The 26,626-nt window shown below is 36.8% G+C and overlaps 1 protein-coding gene across 3 annotated transcripts; it reads left to right on the top strand.

Annotated features, from left to right (window-relative positions):
- The first annotated feature begins 689 nt into the window (after positions 1 to 689).
- LOC142629348 (DNA repair protein XRCC2 homolog) lies at positions 690 to 26,373 on the top strand. 3 transcript variants are annotated; one of them, XR_012843039.1, is made up of 10 exons: positions 698 to 1,156; positions 1,321 to 1,469; positions 9,006 to 9,073; positions 10,490 to 10,552; positions 22,621 to 22,755; positions 24,676 to 24,772; positions 25,275 to 25,311; positions 25,418 to 25,518; positions 25,624 to 25,709; positions 26,236 to 26,373. XR_012843039.1 is itself a non-coding variant. In XM_075803320.1 (9 exons), exons 1-9 carry the CDS (start codon positions 835 to 837, stop codon positions 25,645 to 25,647), a joined length of 993 nt encoding a protein of 330 aa, XP_075659435.1. In that variant the 5' UTR covers positions 690 to 834; the 3' UTR covers positions 25,648 to 26,084. The 3 variants fall into 3 exon arrangements, 2 of the variants coding, with proteins under 2 accessions (XP_075659435.1, XP_075659434.1); XM_075803320.1 differs by lacking the exon at positions 26,236 to 26,373 and having other exon boundaries at positions 690 to 1,156; positions 24,679 to 24,772; positions 25,624 to 26,084; XM_075803319.1 differs by lacking the exon at positions 26,236 to 26,373 and having other exon boundaries at positions 25,624 to 26,084.
- Positions 26,374 to 26,626: the final 253 nt, after the last annotated feature.

Raw genomic sequence — 26,626 nt, 5'->3', positions numbered from 1 at the left:
ATGAGGAAACCTCTCCACCCGATCCACTCTAGGCTGAGGTGTACTTCCCACAATGAAACCACTCGTCGCAGGAGCTTGCACCCACAATAATGTGTGCATTCTCATAGTGTAGACTGTAGAGGGATAAATGTAAAAAAGAGTATAGTTTAGAGGGGGTAAGTGTAAAAGAAGGTATAGTTTTTGGGGTAAAATGTAATTTCTCATCTTTTTAGAAGACAAAGTTAGAAAAATACTCATACCATACCATAATATGTGTACTTTGATATATGAAAAAGCGGACATTTCCTATAATTTACTTTTATAGTTTATATTTTTGTTGCAAGTCTTTAAATGGTTTATAGGATTTATAGAAAATATTTTTTAAATTTATTCATAAGCGATAAAATAAAATTTAATATCTAGCATACAATACATAACTAAAACTAATCAGCTTAATCCGCTAAAAGTCAAAATCGCCCAAATTTTCAATTGTCCCGCCATTTTTGTAATTTGGTAGGTTGGTCTTTTCGAATCCGCGTAACGGCGGATTAGTTAAAACTTAAAAAGTTTGATCGTCAACCCCACCAATCCTAGATAAAATATATAGCTTTTTAATGACTTGAAAATTACCTAATTTTTACCAGTTTTGTTAATTAAAAAAGAAAAGAAAAGAAAAAAAAAAAGGTTTTTACCAAGCGGGGTGGGGTAGTTACCAAACTCCAAAAGTTTGAGAGAGAGGGCTATCATAATCATATCAATCAATGCTTGATTCTCTTATATCTCCCGCTCTTTGTTCAACTCTGTTGTTTATAGTGTGTGTGAAATTAAGAATCGAAGTAGAGGAGTTGGGAAGAGATGGAAGCAAAAGGGTGGATCTCAGGGGACGAGAGCGCGAAAGAGATGCTGGGTAGGGTCTTAAGTAGAGCGCGTCCCTTCTTGCTTCTTCCTCCACTTCATAGGGTTCCTCTACGCCCTCGTAATGTTCTTGAGATCGTCGGCCCTTCTCCTTCTGCCAAAACCCACCTCCTCATTCAGGCTGCACTCACTTGCGTTCTTCCTGTAGACTGGAATGGCGTCCACTATGGAGGCTTCGATGGCTTTGCTATCTTCATCGACTTGGATTGCCGATTTGACATTTTCCGCTTTTCGCACTTGCTCAAGCTTCGATTAGCGTCTGGTAAACGATTGCTGAATCTGCTCCTTATAGGGGGTTCGGGGTCCAGCTATAATTTTGTTTCATTTAAATTACAAATTTTTATCTTTCCATATTGTTGTTGGTTTTTTAGAACTTTGGGCAAGTTAAGTGTTTAAATTTACCATAGTTTGGTATGATTTTTTCAGGATCAGTCAGTGAAATAGATAGGGAGCAAAACAACAATACAATAAAGAGATCAAGTATTGCTTATGATGAGGAATTATATACTTTGTGCATGAGACGTTTTTCGTATGTCCGTTGTTATGATAGTTTTGAATTTCTTGCCACTCTCAAGGTGAGGAGTACTTTTACTTTTTATTTTTTAGTAAGTGTTATTGTGTAGTGTATGAATTTTTCCTTGAAATGCTACTATTGCTTTTGAAATCATTAAAAGTCGGGAAAAAAGGGATGTAGATGCAAGAGAAAAGGGGAAGAGTGAACCCACACAAAGGAAGAGATGTAAAAAAATCAAAACAATTCATCTTCCTTAAAAGCATTCTTTGACAAGAATTCTGGTTTTATCTACGGGTTATACATAACTACCTTATAATTAAAATTAATCATAAAAGCATGCTCTGGTAAGAATTCTTGCTTCAGTTAGGGGCAAATTACATGTAACTGCATAATGATTACCTTGATAACTATCATCAATTGGTATGTTTTGTGAAAGTCACAATGGTCTGCTTAAGATATTAGAATTTACTATGATGTATTTGTTAGGTGCTGCTAGAATTTAGTGGTAATGTGGATATATTAGATCATAATCTAAATATTTCTTTCATGGAAACCTGCTCAATTTGACAGATAATTGTTCATTTATCATTTTCTTTCAATAAGATTTTCATGTGGTAGTTCCTTCTTCCTTCAAAATAAAAGAAGTGAAACCCCTTAAAATGGAAAAGGCACTATTCTGAATGGAAATACTGCCAGAGGAGAAGGATAAGGCATTTTGGTAGGAAGAAAATAATGTGCTCTAGGATTGAAAAAAAATAAAATGAAATTAGGGAATAAAAGAGAAGACAATGAGCAAGGAGAACTAGTGTACAAAATGCCTCTAATGTGGATAGAGTTGGCATCAATCTAGTGCTAGCTAGTTTAATAAAATATTTGGTGAAGTTTCATTTATATGGGAAGCTTAATGTTTTAGGATCCATGTCATTTGTTATATATAGAGCTCTGAGGGGATCTTCTTCTAATGTGTTCCCTTGGCAGAGCGTATGGGTTGTGAAGGTTGCAGGGCATTTCAAGCAACTATATGCCTATATCCTAATTCACTTGTAACTAATTAGTTAGTTAGTTAGAAGATTTCTTAAGCATTAGCCTATAGGATTTAGACACTTGTCAACCATTTAGAGGCTGCCAATGCCAAACAACTAGTATAAGTAAGAGAATGTAAGCTCTTTATAAATCAGTTTTTGGTAATTGAATGAATTGTTAGCCTTTGTGTGCTATTTGGAACTAAGTGTTCTTGCAGAGGTACTTATCCACCTATCAATTTGTTCTAAGTAACTCAGCCCTTTCATTGTTTCTAAACCATATACAAACAGCCCATCACATCCCCTGCATCAAATTGGTATCAAAGCTTGAGATCCTTAGGATTCAAGTTCATTTGCAGTTTGTTTCCTCATTTTTTTGTCCAAGAACCTATCAAGATTCAGTCTTGATTGCTTTTCTCAGCCTAAGATACCTCTCTTACCAAAACCAAAGCTTTCATATGTGTTAGCAATTAGTTTGTAGTAGTAAGAAGCTAATGGAAAATAACATGTTTGTATCGCATACTAAACATACGCAGTGGAAAAAATAACGGATCTACTTCATTCATTAAAAGTTAACATGAACTATATAAGTTTCAGAATTTGAGAATAAGAGAGTGTACCTTGGAGCTGTGAATTTCAAAACAGAAGATCAGAAGTACTTGGGAACACTTTCAATCTTCACTCCAATTCTACTAACGCCCAAGATATGTGGTCTCTCAATCAGTTCTAAAGGGAGAATGTCAAAGTGTCTAACACTTACATACACCACTTCACAATAGTGTTCTTACAATTTTCTACAGAAAAATTCTGTATATTTTTCCCTTTGTGTCTAACTGATTATCTAATTGGGCTGGCCTTTTAGGCCTTTCCAATTGGGTTTAAGTGTGTGGCTTGGAGTGGGATCCAAAGGGACCAATAAGACACTAGCTTCAATGAGCCTTAGCCTTAGGCTTTTTTGTTAACTTTTGACAAGTCCAAAATTACTATTAACTATATTTAATACCACTATATAAATATAGTTGCACTCTAGGCTTTATTTATAAATTATATCTCAAGACTTTATTGTACATGCAACCCCTTCATAAAATATTCGTAGTAACACAAAGTCATGAATGTAGACTGTCACTTTGTAAATTACTACATTTTATTCTTGAGTACCCTGTTTAATCCTTTAAGTTATTTATTATATATTTATGAAATCCAATTTCATAAATATATACTCTAGTAACTATTTACTAAAATAGTTAGGCCTAACATTCTGAATAACAAGCCCATTAAACTTATCTCAAGAGAATATTTTGTATTTCCGTTAAGAGACTATGAATTCCATCTTGAGAATATATGTTCCATCAACATTAAATGTGGTTGCCCAACATACTGAGGTTTTGATCGTAACTTTAAATCTCACTCCTGATATATCAAAGTAACCTACACCTCATGATCAAGTCTATTATTCTCTTAGGATTAAGAGTTCATGCAAATATAAGTCGCGAGTTTATTATTCATTTGACAGTCGTTAGGAGAATAATAGATCTCACAGCAGTCTAGTTCAATATATCTTAACCCTTAAAACATATCAACATATCAACTAGAAATTTCCATTTCCATGATCAAGACAAATCATCTTAGTTGATATATTATAGTCTTCGCAGATGAAATGCCTAATATCATCACCGACTACGAACTAAAATTTTGAGTTTACAAAGAACTTGTGATTTATATCTTCTGTGACTTTTTACATAAATCACATACTATGCATCTCATGGACTATATGATAATGTCCCAATATTCATGTTACCATTATTTTAAATAATAATAAAACAACTTTATTAATCACAATATTAAGTCATACGTAATGTCATACATAATAAAATACATAACATCATACAATAGGGTTTAAAGGCACACATCCTAACAGAAGCTATGGTGTTTGAGAAGACAAGGAAGGATAAGGGCAAGAAGCAAGCTATTCTTGTAGTAGAGGAAGATGATATTGCAGCCAAGGGACCAAGGTGTAGAAGGGTTCAAAATGGCTTAGAAGCTGAAGTGAAATTGTTGAGGAGGCAATTACAAGCCTTGACTGAACAATTGAGAAGAGATAGGAAACAACAACACAATCAGCATAATATTGCTGGAAGTGCAACTTCAAATGGGGGGGATTATGAGCAGTTCTTTGTTCATATTCCTAAGCACATACTAGAGTGGCATAACCGCAATCTTGTGATGGTTCTACCAAAGATGCTAAACCAGAATTGGGATTCAAGATTTGAGATTCAATTCCCTGAATTTGATGGCAACTTGGATCATGAGGAGTTTGTGGATTGTCTTAGCCAAGTTGAAGAGATCTTCGCTTGTTATGATATTCCAGAATCCAAGAAAGTTAAATTGGCAGCAACTAATTTGAGAGGCAAGGCAAGGTCTTGGTGGGAGCAGTTGAAGATTCAAAGATTGAGGAAAGGAAAAACCAAGATTCATACTTGGGAGAAGATGAAACAGAAGCTTAGAGAGCAATTCTTGGCTTACAACTACAGCCACACCCTTTACAGCAAAGTGCAAATCCAAGATGTCCATTTCTTCCAAAACGGTTGGACTGTTTCAGAAGCTTTCAATAGGGCAGTGCTGATTAAGAATCATCAAGTCAAGGGGGCACAATCAGTTCCTTTCAGTTCTAAAATCAGTGCTCGAAGTAGTGATGCAACATCCAACATCACCAAGAAGGTTGAAAATGGATCAAATGTTGCTAAATCAAGTAAGGCTTCCAAGGTACGAGCCAAGAACCAACCTATTTTGTCAAAGGGTGAAACCTTGGTTGTTGAAGACATAGAAGATTAAGACTTTCTGGTTAAAGAGTTAGAAGACATTGGACATCTTTTTTCTAAAAGCTACATTGAAGAACAAATTGGTGAGGGAGGACAAGAATTGACTGAATGCATAATAAGTATGGTAGAATCTGTGCATGGTCAGTATGTGGAAGAATGAGCAAATGCTGTTGTTAAGGAAGCAAATGACTCTCCATTAGCAACAAGGGTTATGCAAGTTCTAAAACAAGAAGTGGAGGATAATAGACAACATAAAGTTTATGTTCTTTGTGAGGAGGTAGCCATGAATGGGTTGTATCTTTTACATAGATGTGAAAAATCATATGATGCTATCGTGGGTAGAAGGTGCAACACACAACATGTACAAGTTATTGCATCCACACTCCTTGCAACCAAAGAAAGGGAAGGCAAGTCCCAAACCAATGGTTAAGATGAAGAAGGTTGAGTCACCCGTGAAGAATAAAGCCTAGTAGTGTCAAAATATGCATGATTGATCATTAGTGAGGCAAAACACTTAATGTTCAATTTGGTGTAAAAATTTTACAATTGAAAAGTCAACCAAACTTGAGAACAAGTTTGCTTTTAGGAAAGGGAGTCCTCTTAATGCAGATGCATCTACATTGGTGTTTCATTTGTGTGGGACTTGGCTGTGCAGAAGCAGTAGCCTTTGGTGTGCAGCAACAACAACAAACTCATCATACAAGGCAACTGTATCATCGTATAACTTCATACAAATCTTGTGGCAACCAAGAGCACTTGAGGCCAAGTGCTTCTTAAGAGAGAGAGTCCTGATGCAGGGCATTTCAAGCAACTATATGCTTATATCCTAATCTACTTGTAACTAATTAGTTAGTTAGTTAGAAGATTTCTTAAGCACTAGCTTATAGGATTTAGACACTTGTCAACCATCTAGAGGCTGCTAATGCCAAACAACTAGTATAGGTAGGAGAATGTAAGCTCTTTGTAAATTAGTTTTTGGTAATTGAATGAATTGTTAGCCTTTGTGTGCTAGCAGAGGTACGTATCCACCTATCAATTTGTTCTAAGTAACTTAGACCTTTCATTGTTTCTAAACTATACACAAATAGCCCATCACATCCCCTGCATCAAGTTCCACGTCGAGTTGCTTTCTTTGTTTGGATGGCAGAATGGGAGAAGATTATTATACGTGAGGACTTAAGAAGGCGAGGGCTTATACTAGTAGATTGGTGTTGTGTTTGTCAACATAGTGGGGAGGATGTTGACCACCTGTTGGTTCATTGTGAGGGGGTTTTTAAGTTGTGGAGTTTTGCTCTTACAACTTTTGGAGTTTCTTGGATTTTTTGAAAGAAAGTGTGTAATTTATTGATGGGGTGGAGGAACTGGTTGGGGAATCGTGCTTCAAATATTTGGAATTTGGTACCCTTGTGTGTTATTTGAATTATTTGGAGGGAGTGTAATAATCACATTTTTGAGGATAATGAGCATCATCAATTCATAGCATTATTTACTGGCACATTGTTTGACATTGGTCACAAGCTTGGGGGTTCAAGTCTAGTGATTCCGTTTTGTTGTTTCTAGATTCTCTTCTTGTTTGTGCATAGTTTGTTTGTTTTGTTTTTTTTTTGGTTTTGTTGTGGACATACCTTCTAGTTTATACTATTGAGTGCTTTTATTGGGTGATTTGAAATTTTGAATTAATAAGAACATTCATGCATTTAGCACTACATGCCATTGCTTTTTTCTATTTTACAATCCCAAATTTGTTCTAATTCCTTTGTTAAGCCATGTCATTGTGCTTCTTTAGCTGCTATTTGGAGGGGTCAAAATCACATTGCTTCCATTAACTGCTGCACAATAGTTAATGGCAATTTGAAGCATAACTATTTGTCATTTATAGGATGTTACCATTTCATGAAAACAAGATTGACAATGGTTTGAAGCATCTTTAGATTCTTTAATCCAACTATGTCATTGTAGGTAACTTATATAAGAGTAAACTTGAACTGATTTATAATTATGCTGAGTTCTTGGTTATCGAGGCATAAGGTCAACCTTCTATCCCCTGGTGTATTATGTTTTTCCTTGTATATATACGTTTATAAAAAATTAAGTCTCTTCACATATGATGTAGGATGCAATCTTGAATATTTTTAAAGTCAAAGTGAGATTCACTAATAGATTTTTTGTTAGACTAACTTGTTTGGTTATGAGTCTAGCTTATTTTATTCTTGTGTAGGCTTATTTTAAGTTTCTTTCATTATCAGGAATTCTTTTATTTTATAGGGTAAACTTCATATTTGGTCCCTAACTTTTACACCATATTTTAATTTAGTCTGTAACTTTTCAATTGTGTTAATTTGGTTCCTAATTTTTCATTGTTGTGTCAGTTTTGTCCCTGCCGTATATCTTAGATGAAAATTATTGACATGACAAATGACCAAAATAAAAATTAAGTTTATTTTCATATCAACAGAAGCTAATTTTTTTGTTTTGGCCATTAGACATATCATCAATTTTCATCCAAAAGATAACGGCATGGACTAAATTGACACGGTAGTGAAAGGTTAGGGACCAAATTGACACAATTGAAATATTAGGGATCAAATTGAAATATAGTGTATAAGATAGGGACCAAATACGTAATTTACCCTATTTTATAATTTTGACTTTTAGCTTTCCATAGTATGTTAATCTCTTGTGGTCTTGCAACAATTAGAGAAAACTTTGATTAATAAAATTTCAGCATATATTGCTGGAGATTCCATTAAAATTGTCAAGGTTAGACTCCTAAAAGGTTGTTTTTGAGACTCAAATATTTCCTAATTCTACTTTCTCCTTTTTATTGGAATTTGAGCCTGAACCAGATCTCAATTAGACCCCTTTCAAGCCCTGCATAAGTTTGAAAAATCATATTTTATATAAACCCCAACATAGCCCCCAACCAATGAACTCCAAAAATCGTTTAAAAAAAAAAACTCAAAGTTTCTATTCTTGGAACTGATCACAGGTGATATTCATAGCCTTTGGACAGCATCTATGCTTCTTTGTTTTGTTGTGTTATTTCAACTACAAATCCTTTATAGTCCCAAAATTATCCCTTGATGATCACACAATCCTGTTATCTAGAGTGTTTAGGCCCACATATATTATCACAGGGATGATGGCACAATTATAGCATGATTAGAGAAAGAATTTCCTCTTTGGAAGCCTAAGGCTAAGGCAAAGCCCAAGAATAAGTGTCCAAGATCCCTATTGGTTATAACAATTTATAATTATCACATTGAAAAGTTTCACAAGGGTTCTTTCTTTAGGTCTTTTTCTTGGGGGTGGGAGGGGCGGGGTGGTGGGGCGGGAGAAGGGCAGGTTTGCAAGGATTAATCTTGAGAAAAGCCTAATGGGGAATTTGACATCTGGTCGTATATGTTCTATGTTCTTCATGTATAGAGTAGCATTTCGTGTGTGTGTATATATATATATATATCACTCTTACTTATCAAAAAAAAAATAAAAAAGAATAATCCCCCTTGCTAACAATGGCAGATATTACCTCAAATGGCCATGCCCAAAACAAAAGCAAACATTTTACTATGATAATCCAACTACCTTGATCACATTTTTGTGTTTAAGAATCATTTATTCAAGCAGTTCTACATCCCCGAATACCTTATTGAAGAAGGTGCATTAATTTTGGCCATACTTTGTTTTTGTTTCCTTGATAAGCTTATTTCAATTGTGGAAGGTTATAATTTGATTCTTTTACCTTCTGGATTAAAGACATTGCACTATCGGATTCAGAAGGAAAAAGCATATGGCAATTGTGTTCATATGCTCCTGATTGACAGGTTTGTCGTGTAACATGGAATTTTATATTTCTGTATTGTTTTCTAGGAGTTTGTTGTTGGCTTTACCAATCCCCCCCCTCCCCCCCTTCTTACCCCACTGTGGACAGAAGCTTGAATGGGTTGTGATACCAATTTTGATGTAGGATCATTAGATATTCAGCACTGAAGTAGAATTATTGATGAGGTTTGTTTTGAAGGGTTATTAAATGAGGTTGATGTTTAAGGGTTTAGGTAATGAAACAATTGGATTTTGAATGCGTTGATGGCTGTTTGGTATTAAAACAAGGAATAGTGCATGAAATAAAGAAAGATAAAACACCAGATCACATGATTCACATCTATGTTCTCCTAACTCCTAAGCAATCACATTTGGCAATCATACCTCAAAGCTTAAAATAAGCTGTTGGAATTTTTTTTTATATCAATCTCTCTATCAACGTTACTAATTACAATAAAGCCTTTATATAGACTATAGCTAGATATTTTCCTAGAAGAACTAGGACTCCTAAATAACCTATTCCTAAAAAGACTAGGATTACTAATAAAATAGAGAAAGTAATTAATAACTTCTAAACCAAATAGAAAAAGGACTTAAAACAATAAGACTTATGGCCATGGGCCTTTGGAACAGACCATTACAAAATCCTTTTTAAAGTTTTCTGCTTGGGGAAGGGGGAAAGGGGGACCCTGGGGTGTGTTTACTAGCCTCTGTTTGATTATTTATTCCTCTGCAAATGGGCTCATGATCCACAATGGTAACTTAAGCAGAGATGTTCTTTCTAAAATGTTAAAAATTGACTTATGTAATTTTTGTAATTGATTGTATACCCCTGTACCCCCTGTGTACTTGGGTGTCTCTTTCTTTGATATCAATAAATCTTTATTTCTTATCAAAAAAATGTTGAAAATTGACTTCACAGTTATATATTGGATAGCTTGGTTGCCTCTGTAATAAGTACCACTTTTCTATAGGAAAATTAGTTGATTCAAAGCCATGTTCACCGAATGCTTTCACGGTAAATTGATTTTAGTGGAAAGCTACTTTCATGAAACTGATGGAGCCTTATTCACTGCACATACCGGAGATCTATTATAGAGTTGGGCCTAGTAGGTTACATAATAGAAATTTTCTTAAATGCTGATAAATAACTTTTTACTGGTTTAGATGCATGACTGACTTCAGATATTAGGTTACTAAGATTCCTTTTTGGCCTTAGATATGAAAATTGCAACAAACAATTTCTATTTCCATGCTTCAAATATTAATAAATAGAATTTGAATATTTTAAAGTTAAACAATTATTATGTGATGTTTCTTCCACTTGGCATGATATGCATTGTGAATTTTTAGCTGCTTTTGGCATGATTGAAGTAACTTAATTGTTAATATCTGATAGTGGATCCCTTTCTTACCAGCATTGGGGCTTTCCATTGGATAGATCGTGCCTCAACATGTTTGCCACTAAGGGGTAATAACAGGTATCAGATACAACTGTGTGTCTTAGAATTGTGTACATAGCATACTTATCTTTTAGTCATTGTTTTACAAATGTTGGCGTGGTTAATCCATTTTTCTTTTCCTTTATATAGAAATAATGTTAGTCACTTGCTGATTTGCCAACAGCCATGTTTCTTCCCGGGTTGGGTTTTTTGTTTCTCATGCTAAGTATGTAAAACTTCGTAGAATTCCAGTGAGGCCTCACATCAAAATTGTCCTTTTGAATAATTTGATCTTTAAGCTCGCTTCCTGGTAGCTTTTTGCTGCCTGTGTCAGTATGATGTCGGGAAAGTTATTTGATATACCCAGTTATTGTTTACAATTCAAGGTTCCAAATTTGGTCTCCAATTTAAGGAAGCCCCAGTGCCTGCCTAAGGATTTTTATCTGCAAGCAATAGGTGATGCTGAGACCTGTTCCTAACTAGCTAAGGGCCCTTTGTTGTTGTCTCTCTGCTTTTGAAATGGGATTTGATTCAGTGACTAGCACAAAGATTTTTAACATAGATGGAAACATTGATTTATAGCCAATTGCCTTCTTCTTAATTGGTGAAAGTTAATCTTGGGTGGTGAGAAGTTTGGAAGATGGGAGAAAGACATTGCAAAAAAGATTAATCTGCTTGTATGATAAGAAGTTTTATAGAAATAAAAATTTTAGAACAAATAAAAATTTTAGAACTCAAATTAAATATTTAATAAATTGAGATACTGAACTAAAAACTGATGCAAAAGCCCTCTAGAAAAGCTATATATATATATTTATAAGTAATAAAAATTTATTGATATAGAAAAAGAGACACCCAGGTATACAGGGAGTAGGAGTATACATACCAATCCAAAATACATACCTTTCTTTTTCTTAAATTGTCAATTGTTAGACTTTTTCTCAAGGCAACAATCCATAAAAAGAAAGCCACTTTAGAAGGAACCCTCTACTCCCAAATGCTCTTCCAAGGGAAAAAAATGATCACTAGCCAGCTAGAAGATGGTAATACACACTAATCACATACCCTTTACTCCTAGTAGGTAACCGACACCTCTCATCCTCCCCAATCCCCCAACAGTTCATACAAAGAAAGCCACTCTAGAAGGAACCTTCTGCTTCCAAATGCTCTTTCAAGGGGGAAAAAATGATCATTGGCTAGCTAGAAGATGGTAATACACACTAATCACAAACCCTTTACTCCTAATAGGTAACCGACAGCTCTCATCCTCCCCAATCCCCTTTACAGGAGTGCCATAAATGGTATCCATGAAGCTTGATAAAACTTCCAATTCCGAATCATGCACATCCCAAAAAAAATGTATATCCCAATGAAGGACTCCATTGGTGTACGTCATAAGATTAGCCACACTTGCCTTCTTGTTTCGACAAATCCTAAATAATTTGGGATAGCAGTTAGCAAGAGGAGTCATTCCACACCACCGGTCTTGCCAAAATTGCACTTTTGATCCATCCCCAACTTCGTACAAGATAAATCGAGACAAAGGGGCCATCCCTGTCTTATATCTTTCCACAAATTGATTCCATAGGGACCAGAGAATGAGCTAGAATACCTGAAGAAAGTGTAGCGCAAACAGTAGCCTATTTAACAAGATGAAATTTGGGTTCATCCCCCAGGCCACCCCATAAAAAGTTTCGTTGAAGTCTTGCAATTTGGTTAGCCACAGAAGCAGGGATAGGAAATAAAGAAATAAAATAAGTAGGTAGGTTTGAGAGAGTGCTCTTAATTAAAGTGACTTTACCTCCCTTAGATAAATATAATTTTTTCAACCATTTGATTTCCTTTCCACCTTCTCCAGAATTGGATTCTATATTGTCTTATCCTTGAATTTTGCACCCAAAGGAAGACCCAAATATTTCAAAGGAAGAGAACCTTGCTTCCAGCCTAGGATAGCCACCAATAATTCAATGTCATGAACCGCCCCCTCAATCACCAATTCATACTTACCTAGGTTTATTTTTAGGCCTAACATAGCCTCAAACCAAATGAGCACCATGCGGAGTATTAGCATTTGATCAAGGTCAACATCACAGAAAATTAGGTTATTGTCAGCAAAAAGGAGATGAGCAATCACCAAAGATCTTCCTTTTGAATCACCTGCATGAAAACTTGACAGGCGACCTTTCTTAATAGCTTTATCCAACATTCTACCAACGGCTTACATAACCAACATAAATAACAAAGGGGACAAAGGATTTCCTTGCTGCAACCCCCTTGAACTCTCAAAAAAATTGCAAGGAGATCCATTAATAAGGATAGAAAAACGAACAGTAGATAAACAAAAAGAAATCCACCGCCTCCACTTATCAGAGAATCCACAACGCTTAGGCAAGTGTATAAGAAAGCCCAATTCACGTTATCAAAGGCCTTCTCTATGTCCAATTTACATAGTAAACTTGGGAGACTAGACTTTAACCTAACTGTCAAGGCATTCATTATCAAGGAGTATGGGATCAAGAATCTACCTGTTTAGAATAAAAGCATTCTAAGGATTGAAATGATATCTCCTAGAATCATGCGAAGTCAAATAGCCAAAACTTTAGCAATAATTTTATAAGTCCCCTCAATAAGACTAATAGGATGGAAATCTCTTACTTCAACTGTTGCAATTTTTTTTGGAATGAGAGCAATGAAGGTTGCATCCTAACTTTTTTCAAACTGACCTTTAACATGAAAATGGTGGAACACAACCATGATATTTGATTTGAGAATCCCCCAGCAAGATTGAAAGAATGTCATTGGAAAACCATCTGACCCAGGTGATTTGTCCTTGCTAAAATCCTTGATGACTTCAAAAATCTGTCTCCTTAAAAGGTCTCTCTAACCAATATACTTTATCCCCTAAAATCCTTGGAAATTCCAACACATCCGGGAAAGGCCGATGAACTTGTTGCGAGTATAAATTCATATAGAACTGCCTAATACAATCGGCAATCGCATCCTGATTGGAAGTCAAAACCCCATCAACAATAAGATTCTCAATACAGTTATTTCTTCTATTAGAGTTGGCCATCCTATGAAAAAATCTTGTATTGGAGTCCCCCTCCTTTAAGTATAGTACTCTTGACTTTTGTCACCAGCTAATCTTTTCTAACAAAGTGGTCTTCTCAAGTTTAGAGCGAAGGGTTGCTTTTTCTAAGTTTTCTTCATCTGTTAGAGGTTGACTCTCCTCTCGAACATCGAAGGCATTCAATTTACTCCATAGTTGCTGTTTCTTAGCCGTGACATTGCTGAAATCTGTTTCATTTCACTTTTTTAGATCCAATTTCAAAGCTGTCAATTTCTTGGCTAGTATGTCACTAGGATTCCCTTGAAAATGGTAATTCTTTGACTGTGACTTCACTTTGTCCAAAAACCCATTTGCCTTCAACCACATATTCTCAAAATGAAAGGGGATTCATCCTCTCTAATGACTCCCACCCTTCAATAAAATTGGAAAGTGATCAGATAGCACTCTAGGTAGTCTTCTTTAGGATAAACGTGTGAAATACTCTACAAAAATTGGAGAGAGAAGAGAAACTGGTCTATTCTAGAAGCTGAGCAAGAGTTAGACCATGTGTAAAGGCCCCCCTCCAAAGGAGCGTCTATAAGCCCATGAAGAGAGATAAATTTAGAGAAGTCATACATGGAGTGAGTATATCTTTTCGCCCCTAACTCTCTGATAGAGAACGGATAACATTAAAATCACCTCTCAAACACCATGGAAAATTCCACCAGCTATTAAGTCTTGCCAAATCCTCCCATATAAGTTTACTCTTCCTGTTCAAATTTGGACCATAGATATCTATGAAAGCCCACTCAAACTGATCACCAAAATTTTTAAATTTATAAGAAACCAATAAATGCCCCATTGCTTCCTCCGCCTTTTCAACCACCCTTCGATCCCACATGAGCAAAATTCCACTAGAAGCGCCTTCCAAACCCAGATATAACCAATCTAAATAAGGACAACTCCATATAGGTTTAGGTTTAGGTTTAGGGTGTTGTTACATTGAAGAATGTTGGATCTCCTCAATGAGAGTTTCCCACCTCTCCCCATGAAAAACCAACCTCTCTCCCACCCACCACCACTTCCACCTCCACACCCAGTACCCTTTCCTCCACTTACCTCTATACCTTCATCCATATTTCTACCTCACCCACATATTCTACCACCTTATGCCCCATTCTGTTTCCTAGCTCAACAACCAAACTTTCCTCATGCCCTTTTCTTTTGGCCGAATCATTTTTGTCAGTTTGTCCAACAATCACCTCCTCTCTCACTTGCCACATCTGTCCAAAACAAGCTTCAATCTTTTTACCACCCCCTCCCACTACTCAGCCTCCAAAGCATTTATCCCCCCCCAATCTACACAGCCTCCCACTATTTCGGTGTTGAAGGGGAAATCAAAATTTTTTTTTTTTGATAGATTCAAAAACCTTTTCATGGATCTATTCGAGTGGATTGATCGGGGTTAGACTGGATTATTGCTTGTTCAACTGAATTAAGCCATTGGGATTGTAGTAAAAAGCAATTTTACAAATGTTTTCGGGAGAGCTCTAAGAAATTGGAGATTACTGGCGAACAAATGAGGGAGGATTGTTTGTGGAAATATCTGAATATCATACTAGAGCAAGACGGTTGCTTGTGAGTTTTGGAGGGTGTAAAGAAAGGTGGTTGGGCTCTTCTTGAACTGAATTTAAGTGAGTTTTTTCTGGGCAAATGTGCTTCTAGGATGGGGAAAGAGGCGGTGGCTGGTGGTGGGACGTTCTTTAATTCCACTAGTGATCAGAGGCCTAAAGTATGGCAAAACATTAATAATCATAACAAAAAATCAAGAAGGGATTTACATTTTAAGGAGCAGTTTCCAAAACTTATTGGCAATTTTAAACAGTAGGAGAGATTTGGGGGATTCGATTTTTCAAAAAAGTCAAATGAATCTTCTCATCTAAATATGGCCGGCCCTTACGTGCAATTGAAGTTAATGGACTCAAGCCCGTTTTTCTTTAAAAATTTCAACAAATTTGGAAGGTGCAGAAAAACATCATATTCTTTGGGCGAATAAAGTCTAGCCCATATGTGCACATGAAGTGGTAGGGCTACAATACAAAAGTACTGCCCATATGAATGGGCTTCCTTTAGCTAAGCTAGTCCAACCCGAGAGCTCTATTTTAAGAGCTAAACAAAGTATGTGGGTGGCTTTGGGGTTCGAAATTGATAAAAAAAAATTGTGGGAGTTGAATGAAGGTTCAAGCACCCATGCAAAGATGTTGGAGGAGATTCCGAGGGCCGAAACAACCGTGGGGGAGGTGGGTGAAGTTCTGAGCGATCATGCCAAGATGTTGGAGGAGTTTTCGAGTGTCAAAACAACTGTGGGTCTGACTTCGGAGAGGCCACCGAACACTGAAGCAAGTGTGGGTCTAAGTTCGGAGGGGCAACTGAGAGCCGAAGAAGTAGTGGGTCTAGATTCAAGTGTCTCTCGGCATGATGGGTTTTCTAAGATTGTATCGGCTGAAGATACTCCAACTGTGGGTGGTGTTTTTTCGACGATAGTGGTGGTTGAGGATTTTGTTGACATGCTTCAACGTCATAACTTACTGGTCCAAATAATTTTTCTCCTCTTACTGATCTAGTTTCTGACATAAGTGTTGAGGAGGACAATTGGAATGTGCTCCTTTGGCTTGGGGGGATCCCAATGAAGCTTTGGTTTTTGCTACAGAGGAGCGTGAAACAGATGATGGTATTCTAGAGGATGGTTTAGAGCCATCGGAATGGGTGAGAAGGATGATCAAGTGTTTTGGTAAGTATGTGGGTTTTCCCATTGCATCCTATGTGAGACAATGCATTGTTTTCTTTCAACAACTTGAGAAAGCTTGGGAAGAAAAGGTTGCAGCTGTCAATCCCCACCGGATAGAGAACTCAAGCGAAAAAGGTATGAGTGAATTGTGGAATTTAATTTCTAATATTAATTATGATGGGCATTCTAGGAGGACTACAAGAGGTAGTGTGAAATCCGTTGTATTGGGCTCATATCGGTATCCATGATCTTGAAGATTCTATCTTGGAATGTGAGGGGTTTGAATAGTTTTAATAAGAGGAATATTGTGAAAAATATGCTTAAGGAGTGGCAGGGTGATGTTGTTTGTTTACAGGAAACTACGTTGGATAGCACCAACTCTACCATTGTGAAAAGTCTATGGGGCAGCCCTTTTGTAGACTGGGTTGTACTGGATGCTATTCACATTGTTGGGGGTATTTTGGATGCTATTCACATTGTTGGGGGAATTTTGTTGGCATGGGATAGGAGGGTATTTGAGAAAGTTGATTGTTTTGTAGGTAGATTTTTAGTTTCTGTTCTGTTGAAGGGAGTGGTAGATGGGTTTGAATGGGTTTGTTTGGGGGGTCCTCTTGATGATGGTGTTGGAAATGCATTGTGGGTGGAACTTGATTCTGTGAGGTTGTGGTGTAGCTCGGCTTGGTGTTTGGTTGGTGATTTCAACATCATTAGATAACCAGTAGAGAGTCTTGGCTTTAACTCTTTTAGTTCAGCCATGTTTAAATTTTTTGACTTTATTGAGAAAAGTAATTTGGTTGATTTGCCTTTGGAGTGGGGGAGGGGGTGATTACCCGTGGTTTCGAGATTCTGATAATCCTTCCATGTCTAGAATTGGTAGAGCTCTAGTTCAACTTACTGGGAGGATCAATTTTTGGATGTGACCCAAAAGATTCTTCCTCGGTTGGTGTCAGATCATTGTTCTATTTTAGTGGAGGTAGGAGTTATGTCGAGGGGGAAGAGTTCTTTAAATTTGAAAATTGTGGTTGAAGGTGGAGGGTTTTGTGGAAAGAGTTCGGCAGTGGTGGAACGGATATCACTTTGTGGGGCCTCCAAGTTATGTTCTAGCTTGTAAGTTGAAAGCCTTGAAAGGTGACTTGAAGCATTGGAACTTGGGGATGTGGCTTTTAGGAAAAAATGTCTTTCGAGAGAGTTGTTGGATCTAGATATGAAAGAAGGGCTACAAGTTTTGTCTCAAGAAGATAAAACTAGAAGTACTGTGATCAAAGCTGATATCATGCATTTAGCTTCTTTGGAGGAGATTTCTTGGAGTAAAAAATGAAAGGCCTTGTTCATAAAAGAGGGGGATAACAACACTTGGTTTTTTCCTAGGGTGGCTAACTTGCATGGGTGAACCAATCACATTAGGGGTGTGGAGGTTGAGGGTGTTCTTTATGAGGATGATAGGGGAGGTTCAAGATCAAGTGGTGGAGTTTTATGAGAATTTATATTAGGAGCCTCAATCTTTGAGGCCTACTATCGATGGCCTAGATGTTGCTTGTTTAGATGAGACAAAGAGGATATCTTTAGAGAAGGAGTTTGATAAAGAGGAGATATTGGCGGGTTCTAAAGGAGACTGAAGGTGATATGGCCCCTAGGCTGGATGGTTTTACTATGGGCTTCTTTTAGAAGTGTTGGAGTGTGTTAGAAGAGGATGTGATGGCTTTCTTTGTGGATTTTCATAGAACCTGCATCTTTGAAAAATCCCTTAATGCCAGTTTTCTTTGTTTGATTCCCAAGAAGACCAATGCTATTAACATTAAGGACTCTTGTCCGATTAGCCTTGTGGGTAGCTTGTATAAGTTGTTGTCAAAAGTGTTGGCACATAAGCGTCGTTGTTTATTGGATAAACTCATTTCTAATTCTTAGAATTCTTTTGTTGGAGGGAGATAGATTTGTGATTCCATTCTCATTGTTAATGAATGCTTGGATAGCAGAATGAAGATTGGCATTGTGATTGTCAAGCTAGATATTAAGAAGGCTTATGATCATGTGAATTGGGATGTTTTGTTTTATCTTATAGAGAGGATGAGTTTTGGAGAGAAGTGAGGGAGGTGGATGAAGGTCTGTATTTCTACAATCTGTTTTTCTGTCCTTGTCAATGACTCACCATCGGGTTTCTTTGGCAAGTACTCGGGATCTTCGTCAAGGGGATTCCTTGTCTCCTCTTCTTTTCCTATTGGTGATAGAAGTGTTAAGTAGGTTGTTTTAAAGAACGGAAGAGGGAGGCTTTCTTAGTGGATTTCAAGTGAATTCCCACGTGCAAGGAGGTTTGCATATTTCTTATCTTCTTTTTGCTGATGACACTATCTTATTTGGTGTTGCAACTAGGGAACAATTATTATATATTAGGATGGTGATGATTTTCTTTGAGGCTATCACGAGTTTGAAAGTCAATGTGGGTAAGAGTGAGATTGTTCCCGTAGGGGAGGTAGGGAGTTTGAATGCTTTGGCTAATGTTTTAGGTTGCAAAATTGGTAGGTTGCTCATGAATTACTTGAGTATGCTTCTTGGGGCTCATTTTAAGGATTCATCAATTTGGAATCCTCTTATAGAAAAAATGGAGAAGAAGCTATCTGGTTGGAAGCGTTTATACTTATCAAAAGGGGGGATTAACTTTGTTGAAAAGTACCTTGTCAAGTCTTCCCACATATTTCTTATCCTTGTTTACTATTCCTTAAACTATGGCGGTTAGATTAGAAAGGATCCAAAGAAATTTCTTGTGGGGGAGTTCTGAGGAAGCTTTCAAGTATCCACTAGTTACTTGGAATAAGGTGTGTTGGCCGATTGAGGCAGGTGGTTTGGGGATCTAGAGGATTGGATTGTTTATCCAAGCCCTGCTTGGAAAATGGCTATGGTGATTCGGGAGTGAAGCCAACCGTTTATGGCATCAAGTTGTAGCTACCAATTATGGAAAGACTAAAGGGGGTTGGTGCACTAGAGTTGGTTGAGGGTCTCACGGGTGTGGGATGTGAAAGAATATTAGGAAGGGTGCAAAGAGTTTCTTTGGACATATGGTGTATGTGGTGGTAGAGGATCTTCGTATTAGATTTTGGTATGATCCTTGGAGCAGGCATATTCCCTTTAAGGGTTTTTTTCTTGTGCTAGGGCTAAGAAGCATGGATCTTTGAGTTGATTACTTGTGCACTAGACAGTGGTAGTAAGTGTTGGAATATACAATTCCATCGTGCTCCTCATAATTGGGAGGTGGAGAGAGTGTATTCTTTTTTTGAGCATATTTATTTCAAAATGCCAAAGGGGAGGGGGTTGATATTGTCTTGGAAGTTGACTTAGAATGGTATTTTTGATGTGCACTTTCTATAACTCCTTATCTGGCCCTCTTACCACTCCTTTCCCTTGGCAGTGCTTTGGGTGGAAAGGTACCTAAAGCTAAAAGGATGTCTTTCTCTTTATGGACAACAGCTCGGGATAGTATTCTCACTATTGATAACCTTGTAAAGAGGCATTTGCCCCTAGTTAATTGGTGTTGCTTGTGTTGTTGTGATGAGGAAACAATGGATTATCTTTTACTTCATTGTAAGTTTGCTCATGCCTTATGGAGTGAAGTATTTCTAATGTTTGGAATTCAGTGGGTGACACCAAGTACAATTGCTTCTCTTTTTTTTGCATGGAGGAATCATTTGAGGGAATACTCTTCTACTATTTGGAATATAGTACTAGCTTGCTTGATGTGGCTAATTTGGAGGGAACGAAATACACGCACATTTGAGGATGTTGAGAGATCTGTTGATCTTTTGAAGTCTTTGCTAATTGGGACTTTGAGTAGTCTTGTATTTGGGGTTTTATTCAATGTATTTCCATTTTTGATTTCCTACAATTTACTCTTTTTTCTCTTTGATTTGTTTGTAATTGTTTCTAGTACAGTTTGTTCACCATCGTGAACAAGTTGTACTTTTATTTAATAAAGCTTCTGATTACCTATAAAAAAATAAGAAATAATCTACTCAAATTTTGTCTCCTGCAAGCAAACAATATCAGCCCTCCAAGAACATAGTAAATTACGAATTTGAAGTTGCTTTTCCTTCTCATTCAAGCCTCTAACATTCCTGGATAAAATCTTCAAATTTGTTGAGGAACAATCAAAGCCCTATCCCTACTATTACCACTACGCCTTGCTGATGTTGAACCATAATTGACAGAGCTAAATAAGCCCCTCAAATCTCTTATTCCTTTCTCTCTTGTACCCTTGACCATTCTTTGAATCTTTTCCTCAATAGCTCTCTGTTGTTACTGAGCTTCAACAGCCAACAAAAACTTGGTTGTTGGCTCTTCCAAACCTTTTAGAGATGTCCCTAGAAAATCATCAAACCTATTGAATCTACTTTGGAACCACACTAAGTAATTGTCCTTACCCATTAATTTCTCCACACCCAAAATTGCTGGCCCTTCACAGTTATTTGTGACACCCATTGGCATAAGCCAGTGGTTCAACAGTTAGAGGCAACAAACACCCCTCTGTAGACTAAAAAGCATCCTTGGAACAGACATCCGAAATCCAATCGTCCACAACAATGTCATCCCCTTCTTCCTATCCTAATATTATCTCCTTTGAGTCCAATGGCACCATTGGTACCACCATCAACTGATTCGATTTATCAAATCCAGCAACGGCATCTCCCAGTGGCAAAGAGATTTGAATTGAAATTGCCACCCACCTCCAATCTCGTAATTCAAGAACCCATTGTTTAGAGTCCCCCCATTTCTTGATGATGTTGTTTGTATGCTCTTGGAGGATCCTTTGGATGTCGCGTTGCAAGGCCGCATCACTATCGTGTGTGAGTTCCAACCCACTAAAATTTTCTATAGGTCCATTGGAACACTAATACTCATCCAAGGTGGCATTGGAATCATTGACTTCTAAAAAAATCATCTTGGTGCATATTAGCTCCATCTGATTCTCGGTGCATATTATTCAAAATCAAACCACCTTTAGCCCTGCTTGAAACAATTCCATTTATAGTAGACGTGATCTTCACCCCAATCTGTGCTTTCTCCTTCCTAGAGTCCCTCTTGCGTGAATCATGGGTTTGACTACCAAGATTTGCAAGATTTGAATTTTGAGAATTTGGCATTAATTGCTTTCTTTTATTTCCTCCACTACCATCGTTCTGTCTACCCTCTGCCGCCTCCAACATATGGGTTTTGGAATTGATTTGTCAGCCTCTCACCACTGCTGTCACAAACAATCTCGTTCCTTAGATTTAAGAGCTTTAAGCATCCTAGTTTTAGATACACTCAATTAACACCTTTACACCTTCAGAAGAGGTTCAAGCTTATGAAACTTGACCCTAGATTGATCAAGTGCATTTTCCTTGGGTACTCTTGTGCTCAGAAGGGATACAAGTGTTACTCACCTACCCGTTGTTGGCATTTTATTAGTGCTGATGTTACCTTTCTTGAGTCTACATGCTATTTTCCTTCTCTGTCTTCTTTGCTTACCTCCCATGTCTCCTCCTGATACTCGTAATCAAGAACCACTCTAGGTTTATTGTCTCAGCACCCACATATAAAAATAATACTTATGTGTGTTAGGGTAATTAATTTTGAATGCGCAAAACACACTTCCTGAGACAACAAATGTCATCGCCGTTGTTAGGGTATTACATTGAGTTGCTGCTGGCTTTGAGAAGTTGAGGAGGCAGGGTGGGGGGGAGGAGGGTGGGTCTGCACTCTGGCACGAGTTCAAGAGAAATGTGGAATGGCTGAGGTTTGGAATTACAAATTTTTTGTTTTGTTGTGGATTGGAACTCAAAGCCAATTCCATGCTCAACCTAAAGATCCTAACAATTTATTTGGCATTGGGCCCTCCAATTCCAAATCCAAGACCCAATTCAATGCCAAATCCATGCATCCAAACAGATCCTAAGTATAATTGATGCAAAGTTAGGTGTTGATCTTTGCTGCAACAAGTTTGTCCATGAGATCGCTATATGAATCTATTTATGCCAGAATAGGTGGTAGAGTTTAAAGAAATTATTTTTCCTTCACTGAATTTGTATGATCTAGTAACATTAAATTATTCAAGCTTTCATGTTCCCCCAGATGTTGTAACTAGTTATCATTCTCACATATATGCATTCAACTATTGATCATTGTTAGTTACTCTGATAAATGCTGTGAAATTTGATAATTAATGGATTGAATATTTACTTATAAAGTCAGTCAGATTCTTAGATTGTACCTAATCTTAATGTTTAACTGTTTGGCATGCAGAAAAAGCCATTCTGTTCAGACTGTGTTAGAAACTGTAGTTCAGGAGATTAGAAAGCTTCTGCTGCTGCATCCCATGCTTGCCATAGCTACAAAGGCAACTCTTTTCGGGAATAGAGCCATGAATGAGGCCAAATGGTGAGTTCCTAATAGGAAAAAGTTCTGATTATGTCAGTATCGATACTTTTTTCTTTAGAGTGAGAAGGTCTTAATATTTTGTCCACATAGGTCATATACTATGACCCTGTTTGTTAATAAATTGTTTTTGTGGTCAATATAAAAGAACCCTGACACCAAGTTCATTATATTGAAAAGATTTGGTACTATTGATTGCAGACAACATTTTTCTTCTCCCAATTGTACTTTATTGGACAGATCTGTTTGGCCAACATCATGTTTGTCCAATGCATATCCTATACCCCACTTATGTCATATTGAGTTAGAGCCTTAGAGGTGGTCACTTACCTGCATAAGGTTGTCTTTGACATCTATACCTGTATCCATCATGCAAAGTACAAGTCATCTCTTACTTGTATTCACTCCCTTGATTGCCATCTATCAAAAGGGTCCTTAACATGCCCCAAGAGAAGTGCTCCACCATGAATGTTGACTCAGGACTGCAATTGATGACATTAGTGATAATAGATTCACTAGTTATTGGGGGATTGTAACTGATATACCTAGTTATTGAAGTAGACTGCCATTTTGTGAGAGATAAAATTCTAAATGGAGCAATTGCTACACGTTTGTGAAGTTTGAAAGCCAACTTGTTGGTATCATTACAGAAGCATTATATAGGAGTCGATTAGAATCAATAAGGAGTGTTAGCAAGTTATAGAAGGATAATATATATATATATTATACAAGTAATTCTTTTGGATAGGTAATAAAATTTTTATTGATAAGAAAAATACAATGTGTTTACGATAGTAAACCCACTTCACTTGAAACAAATACAAACAAATCAAAGGGAAGAGCTAACAGAAATAAGGAAATTAGACATGGAAACATGGAAATACAATGTGTAAAACACCAAATAGGAGACCACTCAAACAACGTCCCAGTTAGCAAAGACATCAATAGATCTCCAGGTCTTTTAATATCTTCAAATGTTCGGGAATTGCGATCCTTGTAGATCAACCACATAAGACACACTGGTACCATATTCCAAACATTTGAAGAAAGTGCCCCTAACTATTTCTTCCATGCAGAAAGGAGAGAAACAACTCTATTCGGCATCACCCACTGACCCCCAAACATAAGAAAGATTTCACTTCATAGAGCATGAACAAGCTTACAATGGAGTAGAAGATGATCTACAGTTTCTTCATTACAACATAGGCTACACCAATTAACAAGGGGCAAGCTCCTCTTGACAAGGTTATTTATTGTAAGAATCCCACCCCTAGTAGCTGTTCATAAAAACACTCTTTTAGGTACCTTAACACACCAAATCCTCTTCTAATGGAAAGAAGCAGAAAGGGTGTCCAATAATGAATTATAAAATGAACGCACATTATCAACCTCTCCAATTGGAACCATTTCGCTCTTACGTACAGTAACCTTCAAGCCTATCGCAACTTGAAAACACAGTAGCAACATTCGTATATGAAGGACCACTCCACATTTGCATCACTGAAAAAAATTGTATCATATGCAAACAAGAGATGTGAAAAACATACCCAATCACCCCTACCATCAGCCTTGAACCCTCTTATTAATCCCTCCCCCTCTAGTCTCTTCAACATCCTACTAAATACCTCTTATCATATTTAAAAACAACATGGGAGATAACGGATCCCCTTGAACTTCCAAAGAAATCATTTGGAGACTCATTTACCAAATCAGAAAACTGAACAGTGGAAATACAAGTGCGAATCCACTTACACCATCTCTCCCCAAAGCGTAATATAGGTAAAAAATGTTCTGAGGGCTGGTCTCTAAGAATTTCCAGCTCCTCCTTTTCTATGCAATGTCATCATCTTTTATTCTTTTTTGTTAATGTGTTTCAAGCCTCTATTCTAGTCTGGGTTCTTGATTTATTGTAAAATATGCTAGCAGGAATTTAAGAAAACCAGATACTTCATATTCACAAATTGGGGGCATTACTGCTCTGCAACTTCCATACCGTGAGTATATGCCTTCTGCCTGGCAGGTAATGTTTCATGGTTAGTTACATGTTGATAGACTCATAGTATATTTCACCAGTATATGACCAGCTAATAATCAACTGTATGGCACATGTTATTGCATGTTTTACCGATTGCAGCATGCTATAACTGAATCTTGTACTTTAAGATGAATATTGTCAACTTGGGCTTTGTTATTTAGTTATATAAGAGGAAGATTTCTACAAATTAATGTGGATACCTTGATGTATTTTTGGCATTTTTGCTCATGTCATATATCTTGTGAAGAAATTTTGGACTCTAAGAATACAAATTGAAACTTGTTTACAAAAAAAGTTTTACTGATGAAACTTTCTTGGTTAAAAGTCTTTGCTGATAACATACTGAGGTGTGCAGTGAGACAGCGAATGTAAATTATGAGTTTAGACAGTGATCTTACACCAGAAATATTTCCTGAAATTATTATGGGGTTCATTCAGTGTTTAGAGTCTTACAGATTGATTGCTTGTATGTTAAAAATCTTTGCAGACCTTTGTTACACACAGGATACTTCTACGACCATCAGGTTCAGAATACTAGCCAACTACTTTCTGTCTTGTAGTCATAACAATACTAGTCAATTAATTTTTTTGTCCTTAAATATGGATGTATGCTGTTTTCTTTGCTTCCAGATGATCATCTAGCTGTAAGTGATGATCAAAATCACTCGGTCTATTTTTCAGAATGGCTGCTGCCATCACTGAGTTTCCTTGACAAATTTATTGTGAAAGAGGTGAGCAGATGCCTATGCAACTCATTGTTTGAGAATGTTATTAAAGGAATTGAGATTTAGCATTTTCTATTGGACGTCTCTGGTATTTTGTTTTGGAACCTGCAGGCTGGTGTCTTCCTTGTTGCATGAAGTGTGTGAAGACTAGTGGTGCATTTTTGCTTCTTATTTATTGATCGCTCCTAGAATACCAGGTCAAAATTTATTCTTAATGCTCCCCCCCCCCTTCCGGATATAGCTTATCTCCAATACTTTTTTAAATGGAGTCTCCTTTTTAATGAGAAAGTGCCACATTACCTACCTACTAACTAAATAAAAAGTGGAAATTAAAACCCACTACCACTTGCTATTGTGTATTTAAAACAAAAGGAGATTTTCAGTTAAAAAAGTACTGGAGGTAAATCAAACTCCTCTTTTCTGAAATGAAAATCCATATTTTACATGCTTTTTTTATTATTTAATTAATGGCTTTATCGATACTGGTTTTTTTGCGCATAAAATTATGTTATAATTGGTTCTTTTGGAGAGGCATCAGGTCCAAATCTTAACAACAAAGAACAATTATAAAATCTCATTGGCTCTGCAACTGGGAGTTTATTGTTTTTATTTATTTATTTTATCGGTAAGAAAGACAAATGAAAAAAAAGGATTTTTTAAAGATATAAAGGGAAAATTTCTCTACTGTCATATTAATTATATGCCTCTAAACTTCAATTAAAGGTATGAAATTTCAAGATATTGGCATATCCCAAGGATACAAAGGCCTCCATTCATCCAAAATTCATCTTGAGTATGAGGCTGGAAATCGAATTATTGCCATTCCAGGCCTCCTGCAATACAAATTATTTATATTACACAGGATTAATTTAAAAGTATTGGTGTTGTAAGTCTTAACTAACTGTATGTTCCACTGGATGGAACATATATTCTCTTGCGATTGAGGTAGATGATTTGTTATTTTTTTTCCTCTTTAAAAATGTGGGTTAGTTAATAGGTTTATGATGAACTTGAAATAGTCTATAATTGTGGCATTCTTGGCTTTAGAAGTAGTTAGCTTGATGATGGGTTATGTTGGTAATTGTATTATAATTGATTCATAAACTTGTAATCA

The sequence above is a fragment of the Castanea sativa genome, chromosome 3 (assembly GCF_040712315.1).
Source record: "Castanea sativa cultivar Marrone di Chiusa Pesio chromosome 3, ASM4071231v1".
Taxonomy (NCBI): Eukaryota; Viridiplantae; Streptophyta; class Magnoliopsida; order Fagales; family Fagaceae; genus Castanea; species Castanea sativa.
This window is presented reverse-complemented; position numbering and strand designations above follow the sequence as displayed.

Coding starts and splice junctions, on each gene's coding strand:
- LOC142629348 (XM_075803319.1), top strand. CDS start 835: ATGGAAGCAAAAGGGTGGATCTCAGGGGACGAGAGCGCGAAAGAGATG. Junction 22,756..24,675: donor GCCATGAATGAGGCCAAATG/GTGAGTTCCTAA, acceptor AAAATATGCTAG/CAGGAATTTAAGAAAACCAG. Junction 25,519..25,623: donor ACAAATTTATTGTGAAAGAG/GTGAGCAGATGC, acceptor TGGAACCTGCAG/GCTGGTGTCTTCCTTGTTGC.